Genomic DNA, 11,232 nt, shown 5'->3' on the forward strand with positions numbered 1-11,232 from the left:
AGCAACGAATTATTGAAGGTGGACATGCTTTAAACATCTGTGAGCAGCGTCTGTAAACCCTCCCCTGCTGCTGCTGCTTGAGCCAGAGTCTCAAGACCATGGAGCTGGGGTCTGCCATGCATGTGGCTTTCCCGTCAGCAGCCAGTTCTTATTTCAAACTGTTAGAGTCTGAGACCACAGAAGAAAGCAGCAAATTTACCCTGTTAGGTCTGTGGTCAGCATATAAAGAAGTGATCGTGGTCACTACCTTTGGTCTAAGGTAAACACTGGAGGAATATTAGTGCTTCTCAAATTCCCAGGTGAAACTTCTTGTTAATGTAAAAAGCACCTACGAGAGAATTTTGAAAATGTTTCCCAGTAGAAGACCTTTAAACAGGTGGGTTGTCCAGCATTGTCATCGTATTTTAATGTCTTCGTACTGTAGTGTTCTTTTTGGTCTATCACATCACACGGATATAAGTAGTCAAAGTCCACATGAAGCGGACACAAACTCCGTAGAATGGTACAGCTGTGTGGATTTTGAAGAAAGTTAATTACTTTATTTACTGCATGAATTACTTGATTGCCTACTTTTATGTAGCCTGAAAATAGGTAGACCCAGTTATTTTGTGCGATTTCTTTTTACCCTCCAAGTGACTAACCTCCCCACACTGTGAACATGTTATTAGAGGATTGGCGGGTTCTGAGAGAAACAGCGTTCTCATGTTTTCAACCTTGAATACTTCCTTTGTAAAAATAGCTTTTAGGAGAAAGCATTCCAGTATCTTAGAAGAAATTACTGTATTAAGATTTCTGGACTCCCATTTTTTCCAGTTTGCACACGTACTGGGCCTCTAGGGAGGGTGGGAGCAGGACCGACTGAACTCGGGCATTGTGAGGACAGACGGGTGGTTTACAGTAACCCTTCTGCGAAATAAATCAAAAAGTTTAAATATAGAAAGGTTGGAGGGCAGAAATTTATGTTGCTACCAGTTTTCATCTACATCATTTTCTCGCTGATATGTTCAACAGCCAACCTGTCGGAATGCGCAGAGCTCCTCACCAGCAGTTTACCAGGAGGTAACATACACTACAAGATACTGATGACTTAGGTAGAATCTTTCTAAACCCTTTCATTTGGAAGTTTGTCCAATGTCAGTATCTAATACTTCCCCTAATGCCTTTTTCCCGTCCTAATCATGTGGATGAAGAAATGTGATTTTTTTTCCTCCAGGTCCCCTCCACGTGATCTCAGCAGGCCGTACATACGTGGTTATCTTTGTCGGGATTGGAAAGCACGGGCATGGAGAATTTTAGGTGTCCGCTTGATCCAAGATCAGGGGAGAGAGAACAGTTTCTGACACGCGTGCACTGGTGTCCCACACTTCCACCGCAGTAGCGGTTCCAAATCCTGGTTTCTCCACAGTCCTTCTGTACACCGGAACCTTGGACTCCCTTTGGTTGATTTGTGAATTAACCAAAATTTTTCTGGGTAATTTTAACTTGCAAGTTTTTTTCCATTTGCATTGATTTTAAAATTAATCAGTATGCAGACAAGACAATATTAAACATTTGATTTTTAAAGATTTTATTTATTTATTTGACGGAGATCACAAGTAGGCAGAGAGGCAGGCAGAGAGAGAGGAGGAAGCAGGCTCCCTGCCGAGCAGAGAGCCCGATGCGGGACTCGATCCCAGGACCCTGAGATCATGACCTGAGCCAAAGGCAGGCTTAACCCACTGAGCCACCCAGATGCCCCAAACATGTGAAGATTTTTAGTTAGTATCTCCCCAGCTTGTGAACTGTTTGAATGCAGCTCAGGTCTGTTTATATAAACCTGCTGTGTACTTCAGGCAAAGGTGTGTGTTGATCGTTTAAAGGGTTCCTGAAAACAGTTTCTTTTGTGACAACGAATAAAGTGTAGGCATCTCATGTTTTCTTAGAACCTGTGTCCTATTCTTGCTTTGTTTGTTCTTATTTTTGAGAGGTGTTAATTATAGATATGGAAATACAACTCCTGTTTCGGTCTTTTCTTGGTAGACTTTGGTAGAACTCATTGCGTAGTGTAGGACGGTTGATGTTTCGGGCTTGCCAGAGTGTGGGAAAGTCCCTGGTGCCGACCGGCTGCCGAGGTAGGGCCTGCTTGGACTTGTGCTGGTTGGGACCTCTCCCGTGTTCCAAAGGCACACTCAGAACAGCCGTACCGGAGGGATTGAATTCCTTTTTCTTTCCCCCAAAGTAGTGAAAGAATTCTTTCACTGGAGCCAGTCTTTGCTCCAAGTAAAAATTTTGTGAGTTTTTTGGTAGTGGGTGTATTTTTGCTGTTGGTTTTTATTTGTTTGTGTTTGAGATAGTGCCTAAAGGGTGATGCAGAGGGGAGCAAAGCTCAGATCTCCCTTGGGTTGAGAAAGAATGTGATTAGGTGAACCTGATGAACTTAATTGGCCAGTTTCCTGTTGGAAGTTCAGTGACATTTGGTTTCCAGAATGATCGTTTTATTCATTTATCTTTTTTTTTTTTTTAAGATTTTATTTATTTATTTGACAGGCAGAGACCACAAGTAGACTGAGAGGCAGGCAGAGAGAGAGAGAGGAGGAAGCAGGCTCCCCGCTGAGCAGAGAGCCCGATGTGGGGCTCGATCCCAGGACCCTGAGACCATGACCTGAGCCGAAGGCAGCAGCTTAACCCACTGAGCCGCCCAGGCACCCCATCATTTATCTTTTTAATTTTACTTAAAAATATTACATCAGTCATGCTTCAGGTGCCATAGATCATGTTCCTTCGTGTCTTCCCAGGCAGGGATCACCGCATTCTAGATCTCTTTACAAAGATGCCGGTGTGAGCGAGGGGACCCGTGGGGGAGGCGCAGGCAGAAGGAGGAGCAGCAGACTCGCCGCTGAGCAGGCCCCTGGGATCTTCATGACCTGAGCTGAGTGAGCCACCCAGGCGCCCCTTGTTTTTAGTTATTTTCTGTTGGTTTGTTTGTTTTTAAATAAAGGAAGGACGGCCCAGCCCAGTGCTGCCGCTGCGGTGGACTGGAAACGGGCTCCCCACGCTCCGTGCACTCCTGTGGGTGGCGGGTGCTCCCTGGGGCCCGCACAAGTGCCGAGTGTTCACGTTGCCTTCAGGGGGTGCTGCTGGAAGGAGAAACACAGCTCTTTTATTTCACTTCAGTTTTAGCATTAGCCCATATTACTTTTAATGTTCAGAAATGGGGGAAATGATTAGAAAAGTTTGGCTGTGCTCCAACTTGCAGAACCCCTGCGTGTCCGCAGGTGTACGGGGGGTGGGGGGGCGTCGGAGCCCTCGGGTCTGCGCCGCCTCCGTCCAGCTTGCTCCCTCGTGTCCTTGCTCTGCGCGTCGGCTTCATGACCCGTCAGAGGGGGCCACTCGTCGTTCAAAGTGTTCTGAGGATTAAACAAGAGACTGTGTGTTCCCGGCATACAATTAATGTTCTGTCTTCGTGTATTTAGTTTAATTTTTTTTAAACAAAATAACTTCAATAATAATATCAACATCATATCAGAATCCGAAATATGCCTTTGTTCTTTCTTAAAGATAAGATTAAAAAGAGATTTCTTGGGTAGTGTCGACTTTCAAATATAATGAAAATGTAAGTAATCATACAATGGTTCTTTTTAGTTGGTAGAGAAAATATAAATAATAAATATGAAAACTTGTTTTTTTAATTGGACTTATAAAGAAGATTTAAGTGGTTTTATGCTTTTTTTTTTTTTTTTTAAGTTCAAAGATAAGATTTGAAACCAAATGATACGTGTTCGTGGACTCTTCTGTGATTTAGGAATGTGTTTTCTATTTCCTCTGTATATCCCAGTTTTTATGTTCGATGTTTTTGCTACTTTAAATTCTGTTTGGTGGAACATAAGCAAATGTTTATGAATATGTATTAGTGAGAAGCAGATTTTTTGACTTAGTAAACAGAATTAAAATTTGGTAACAGATTTCCTTCTTTGATTTTGATACATTTTTCTCTGGCACCTTGAAATAACCCCTTACACATCAGAACCCTTGGAACTGCTGAGTGCCGTGACGTTCTGCTGCGAGGACAAGGCTTGACCTTCAGCACCAGCCAGTTCACTGGTGTTGCCGGTCTGTGGTGCAGAGGCGGTTTTTCCGCCTTCCTGTTTCTGGTTGTTTCAGAATAGGTCAGGGGTACTGCGGAAGGTTTTCCCGGAGTGCTGATCTTCCGTCGTTTTTTAACCGAACACCCCAGCATTGGACCCGTTGCCTGTAGAATAAAGTCAGCGCTCCTTTGCATGGCGTAGAAGACACTTCAGGCTGGTCTTGACCTCATTTTTCCGTTTCAGCACTCACTGTTCCCCCAGATCCAGCCGGCATAGATTGCGCGTGCCGTTAGTTCTGCTTGGAATAGTCTCTTCCTTGCATAGCAAACCCCAACTAATTTTTCCAAACCCATCTCACACACTGTGTTCTTCCCCAGTTTCTTACGGACTCTTCCAGGCAACATCAGATCCTCCCCAGGGTCCCCAGTCTTCCTTCATAGACCCGTGGTCACACCTTTCGCACAGTCCACTCCACCAGCTCTGATCTTCCCAAGGCGCGTGTCTGAGTCTGTGTCTGGGGACAGAGCCAGTGTCCGGGGACACTTGTTCACAAAATGGCTGCTTCGGTCTGTTCTTCCACAAGAACAATCTCCACCTGTGCAGTAGATTAAGGAGTAGCGCGGTGACAGAAATACAGTCACAAAACCAGAACTCACACCATTCAAACTGTGTTTCTGTTCTGCTGCATGACAGTGCATAGAGAAGCCTTAGTATTACATAAATGTAAATTCTGTAGGCGATTTGTGGGACTAGTATGTGTTTTGTAGGACAGAAACAATAGCTTTATAGGGTTTCTCTGTCTTTATGACAGGATGAGTAGGAATTTGCTAGCATACTGGCAGACCTAATTTGGAAAATACCAGGGAACTTGGAGAAACCAGATAGTTAGAGAAGGCACATGTTTTCATTTTGGAACATTTTTTTTTTGCAGAATTCACTTTATTATATTTAATCAGTTAGTTAGAAATGGGATTGCTAGGTCACCAGGTGAATATATGTGGAATTTTATCATTACTACTTAAATATCATAGCCTTTTCCTGCATATGTTAAGTAAAACCAGTCTTCAAATTGCGTTCTTCTTAGTCTTGGGTGAAATGCTGGGTTTGGCAGTTGTGCTTTTTTGTGAGTTGCTGTCATGCTTGCTGAATTTGCTATGAGCTGTTTCAGGACTTGTACTTTATTTGACCTCGAGTCTAGATAAATAGATCACCATTAAGTGCAAAATTTTCCACTTCTGACTTAGAGCTTCATATAATCGGAGGCGTATCACCTAAGTTGTGAACTTTACTCTCTCATGGGAGTCTGTCCTACTGAGAACTTGACGGGTTCCGTGGATCAGCTGTCTCCACAGCACTTCTCTCGTCCCTCAGTAGCAGAGTGGCCAACGGCAGGGGCAGACAAACCTGATTTTTCCTCCCCACTCTGTCACTTAGTAGCTATCCTGTAAATTCGGGACATTAATGGTTCCTGTTTGTAGATTTGTTGTTGAGAATTAGCTCAGATAGAGATTTAGAAGGAAGAGCTGACTAGGGTTGGGGAGTGAAGGAGAGGCGTGGTCCTGGTGTCTCTGAGATTTCGGGTTTGCTCGAATGGGTGGGTAGTTTGAAATAGTTCAGGTGTGGTGCAGGAGAGAAAATGAACACTGGGTCCATATTTGTGACTTGGGAGATGGAAAGTTTCATGGCCTCACAGATAATTCCTTTCTGCTTTGAAGATGAAGATGAGGAGGAGGAAAAAATATGATTTACAAAGTTGTGTTGACATATGTGCACCTCTGCACCAAATGCCTGGGTACAGAGGGCGTGGGTCGTTGTCCTGGGGTGTGCACACTGTTGTCTCCCTTATTAAAAGTCAAGGTCTTTTATCCACACCAAGAAAGAAATGAGCTCAGATAATGTATGTTGATAGCTTACCACAGGACCTGCCACGCAGAAAGCGGGACATAATCCCACCCGGCAGTTACCAGTTACTTTTTTATGTCGACGGAGGTACCCGTGGGTTTGGAGACTCACTCACCTTTCAGGAACCCAGCTGCAGGGAGATTTGTTACCTGTTCCTCAGCCATCCAAGGACGGGGTCTTCAGCATCTGCCTTCCCTCACCTTCTGCTCCTCTGACTCTTTCGTATGAAAGACTTTGAAAGGGACTCAGCCTTATCGATCACGTCATTATGTGATCTTAACCTTCTTGGTTTTGTGGACTTTGTGAAAAATCTGATGATTTGTCTCGGAGTTTGTATACATACAACTTTGTGTGTATGGACTCCCAGGGAGTATCCTAATCTTTGAGAAGGCCTTAAATTTGAAGTGGGTAGAAAATCTAGATTAGTCAAAGCTTTTTCTCTGTGAGGCACCATACTTAGGTTGCCTGGCTATGGCTTTTAAAATTTAGCAAAAATTCAGCTCTTCAAAGGAACTAAAGAATCTGGAGGAAAAAATAAGTGAAAACTGCTATCGACACATTTTACCCCTCAGTAGTAGAAGGAAAACCTTTTGCACATAAACTACAGAGAAGCACTTTCTCTGAAGTATTTGGTGTTAATAGATGACTCTCTACCAGTTATTGAAAGGGAACAGACCGCTTACCCCCTGCTCCCTGGAGAAGTAAGCAGCCCTTCTGTCGGTCCCTGGGGAACGTGAGATAGCCGTCTGTAGAGGTGCTGGTGCCTGCCGGACCCCCCAGAGCCTACCATGTTCTCAGGAGGGCGGGCGTTCTGATGCCCGTGTGCCTCGTGTGAGGATTCGTGGTATCACAGACCAACATCACAGCCAGTAAAGTCTTTGATTCCTCAGACGGCGCTGCAGTTGTTTGCTGGGGATAAGGTTTACATGAACATACACTGTCACTTCATAATATTTGGGAGCAAAGGAAAGATCTGAAAACAAGTTAAACTCATCTTGCTGTAATTTTATTAAAGGACACTTGGCATAAGGTTATTTCTTTTTGAAGCAGAGCAGCGGTTTAAGATTGCTAGAACTCAAGCCATGGGCCACCAGTGGGGGGCCCCTCTCGCTGACATCTGGCATCATTTGTGTGTTCTTGCTGTCGTCTGGAACCCCACGTGAGCCTAAGGATTATCTTGATGTGGGTAGTTGCTATTTTTATTCAGCGTGGAATGATACAGAATTTTCATCTAAGTCCAATACTGTATTAAGGTTTCACACTTCACATGCCATCTTACATTGGAGTAGATCCCGAACAGTTCACGGTAATTGCAGTAATAGTCTAAGTAGTCACAAACCCAGGTGTCTCTGAGAAAGCGGAGCGCACGAAGGCTCAGGCGTCCCGTTACGAGGCTGGCTGTTGAGCGTTCTGTCTGCTCCGAGTCGCGTGTCTTTAGAGCATGTCTCTAGGGACAGTTCATTCCGCCGCACAAGTGTGTAGTGCACTGGGCGAGAGGGAGCCGCTGGGGAGCCTCAGCAGAGTGGTGTGTGACAGATGCAGGTTTCTGGAGAGAACCTGAGTGTGACAGCCGTGTGGCTGAGGAGGGACCGTCATGGCGGGAGGTTCGGGCAGTGGTCTGTGGTGGAGGTGAGCTGACTAAGGGAGAACTGGCCGAGAGCGGAGGTTAAGAAAAAGGTAACCAGTAAGTCAAGACTGCATTTCTGTGCAAAGGAAACCATTATTTGGTTGAATTCCACAGGACCGTGGTAAAGACAAGATTTGGGGGGTGGTGAGTCAGAGAAAATATGATTGAGGCAGGTCTTTGATCTCCCGTTTGAGACCCGCATAGGAGTTTATGGCCCTGAGTGAGGTATCGGAGTGTGGCTCCTGTGTCCTCGCGTTCTAGAGCTAGGGAGTGTCTGCGGTCATGGCATCAGCAGAAAAGGCAAGCCTGCGAGAGAGTCCTCGACCCCGTTGCTGACTCTGAAATGACAGCAGAGACACACCTACGGTGCCGTTCTGACTTGTCTCCGGATAGGTGCTCGTCTTGGGCTTTTGGTCCTTCCTTGGCCACCAGGGCTGGTCGGATACAGAGGGGCCCGGCAGCGGGGAGACAGCCTCACGATCACTTGCTGCCGGGAGCACAGCCGAGCCCCTGCTTTCGAAGACCTGGTACCCGGGGGCAGCCCCTGCCCCATTCCTGGAGGGACGTGGGGCACTGGCTGCTTCACTGCAGCGGGAAGGACCAGCAGGACCCGGGCCACAGGGCCACTGCGCGCGCTTCGTTCCGCAACCTCGTCCAGCCAGTCTCACGGGCCCCAGATGTCTCGAGTTCTTGGCTGGAAGTCCAGTGCCAGTCGGGCCCAGCAGGCCTCTCCACAGCAGCAAGCCCTCTGAACTTCAGCGGTGTCTGCTAGCCGTTCTCGTCCCCAAGTCTGCCTTCTGGAGTAGTATCCTGCCCAGCTCTTACGCCTTTTCCTTAATTCTGGAAGGTTGCCGTCCCCTTGCTTTTGTCCAAGAATGCATCCGAGCCGGCTGACTCAGAAAACATTCCGGTTCCCTCCAGCCCACGCTCAGGGTTCAGGCATATCGCCCCAGTGATGTGAAGGGTGGGCCGGCCAGGTAACAGAGCGCAGGAGGGACCCGCGGCGGCCCCTGTCCTGGAGCGGTGGGACTGAGACAGGTTGCGGGGACAGGGCCTCCGGCCGGGAACCGACGGCTGCTGCCCGTGTGTTCCTCAGGGCCAAGCTAGAGAGGTGGACTTGGTTCTTAGTGAACCATCTTCTCGGGAGCTCCCCTGCGCCCCCGCCACCGTGATATCCCCCGACCAACTCCTCTCAGCCAGAACGTGGGGCCAGGGGCTTGTCTCTCACTGGCTGCTGTCCCTGTGTTACTGAGGAAAGTGGGGGTGGCAGTTCCGGAAATTAGAACAGTTCCCAGACCCCATCTCAGTCGCCCTTAAGAAGCTGCCTGTGACCTGTTGTACATGTAAACCAAGAACGTGCTTTTCAGAACATCAGTGTGGCCGGCCGTTGAGGGAGTACCTAGCATTCCTCAGAGAACTCCCCACCCGAAACAGCTTTAGCCTTCCTCTCTCAAAAAGGAGGAGCTCACAGCGGAGTACTCTTCCCCAAATCCCCGATGCCAGCGAGCGTCCCTCCGGACCTGAGAGGTCCAGAGAAGGGACTGTCTTGTTGGTTGTCACTAGGCTTTCCTGCCTCAGAGTGTTGTTGGGACCTAAAGAGCCGGAGGGTACGTTTCAGTCTCCTCAGAAGCCCTCGTGCAAAGCTTCAGAGCCAGTGTTGTCAGGAAGCGTTTAGGGAAACAGTATGCGTACGATAGTGTATTAAACATCCTGTGTGACATTTCGTGTACAGTTGCTGGGGGTCCGTCAGTCATGTGTATGTTTTTCTCTTAGGTTCATTTTCCAGACACTGAACGAGCAGAATGGCTAAATAAGGTGAGTAGAATATACTAAATACCACATTATCAGTGGGGATGAGGGAGCGAGATGCCATCTCTCCATTTTGGGGAATTTGCGTGTTGACAGTGTGTGAACTCATTTGGACTTAGTGGACTGGCTCCTGCTATCAAAAAAACAGTCATAACTGATCTGTTACTTTTCAGATAGTGAAAACTGTGTCTTTAACATGAAGAAATTAATGATATTTTCATAGTTGTGTATTTGGGCCCGTGTCTACTTCACTCATTGGCTAGTGCGCAAGTCTATTTTATAATTATAAGCAGAATTTTTGAAAATGTTAGGAAAAGGGAGATAATTCCCAAGAAACCTAGTACTAGGTGAATAATCCTTTTTAAGGTTATTTATTTTTTAAGATCATATACTTTGAAGTAGATGTTTCCCCCCATATTTTATATATCCTTATAGATTCATGATTGCCTTACAGCACCAGAAGTTAGTCCATCATTAAAGAAATCTCATTAATGTTTATTAAGATCTAGACAGTTTTAGGTTTTTAGAAACAAACTGAAACCACAGGGTTTTCTGATTTTTTCCCCTAAGCAACTTTCAATGAGAGGACAGGCTTAAATGGAATGCTTAACCAGAATAATTTCTGCAGCATATTAGTTAATCTGTAGTATATTGTTGTGGCACATCCTTGAAATTCAGATCGTGTCATTCTGCATAACAAATGAGACACATGTCCCCCTTTAATTTTCCAAAATTCTGGTAAACTATAGAGGTGTGATGTTCCATGATGACCTAAGTACATTATGACATGTCAGTACATAGTACCTTACTGTGTATTAGAGCATTTTGTTTGACATGAGCTCTTTCTTCTTTACAGACTGTAAAACACATGTGGCCTTTCATTTGCCAGTTTATAGAGAAGTTGTTTCGAGAAACTATAGAGCCAGCTGTGCGGGGAGCAAACACCCACCTTAGCACTTTCAGTTTCACTAAAGTTGACGTGGGTCAACAGGTCAGTTTCTTCTTCAGCATCATTTGTGTACATGGTAAAATTGGAGTGAAGACTTTAAAAAATATATGAAACGACTTCACGTTACTTTCTAGAGAAAAAATTGCTGCTGGGGAAGGTCTAGCAGGCTGTCTCTGCAGCTGGTCCCAGTTCTGCCTCCTGCGGCTCGCCCTCCCCTTGTCTGTCCCCTTGTGTGTCACACTCACTCTTCCCCTGGGGTCGTCGGCCCATTCGGTTTCCCGGTTGGTTTCTTTCAGTTCCCAGCCTGTCTTTCTACCCCTGCATCCTTCTGTCAGAATTTTCCTTTGTACAGTTTTTCACAGTCTGTCTAGTTGGGGTCTGATATGTGAGTTCATACTGAAAGTTTAATGACTGACAACAAGCTTAAAGGCATTTACCCTTAAGATGTGTAAATGCAGTAACTCAGGATTCCAGTGCTGGGCTTACAGAATTATATTAATTATGTAAATGAAGGGAAAGATAGATTTTGTTATTAGAATCATACACAAATACATCTAATTCCTAATATTCCTTCTAGTGAAAGCCTCAAGACAGCATGTAAATTAGTCGATCATGGCTAGCTTCTTTTTCTAAGTCCCTGTTTACAGTGATCAGCAACAGTTCGGGGTAACATTGTTTTTAATTGAGGTATAATTGGCATAGAACACTGTGTTACTTTCCAGGGTAACATTGTTTTGTCTGCCTAATGAAAATTAAGAATTCAGTAGTAAGTTAAATACACCTACACAGTTGACACACATTTTGTGCGTACGCACAGTAGGGCGACGCAGCACACCTTCACCAGCTGCTGCAGTTCGCATGTCCTTGCCTTAGACCAGCAG

The 11,232-nt window shown here is 45.8% G+C and overlaps 2 protein-coding genes across 6 annotated transcripts in view; one reads left to right on the plus strand and one right to left on the minus strand.

The window, feature by feature from the left end:
- Window positions 1–11,232, minus strand: part of DYNC2I1 (dynein 2 intermediate chain 1) — a 114,447-nt gene that overhangs the window by 79,403 nt on the left and 23,812 nt on the right. The gene's annotated exons all lie outside the window — the stretch shown is intronic.
- ESYT2 (extended synaptotagmin 2) overlaps window positions 1–11,232 on the plus strand; it is a 94,740-nt gene that overhangs the window by 17,107 nt on the left and 66,401 nt on the right. For both annotated transcript variants that reach the window (XM_059395994.1, XM_059395995.1), the window contains exons 2-3: window positions 9,367–9,408; window positions 10,259–10,393. In XM_059395994.1, coding sequence (XP_059251977.1) covers window positions 9,367–9,408; window positions 10,259–10,393 — 177 coding nt within the window. The remainder of the gene's footprint in view (window positions 1–9,366; window positions 9,409–10,258; window positions 10,394–11,232) is intronic.

Source organism: Mustela nigripes, chromosome 4, assembly GCF_022355385.1.
Source record: "Mustela nigripes isolate SB6536 chromosome 4, MUSNIG.SB6536, whole genome shotgun sequence".
Lineage (NCBI taxonomy): Eukaryota > Metazoa > Chordata > Mammalia > Carnivora > Mustelidae > Mustela > Mustela nigripes.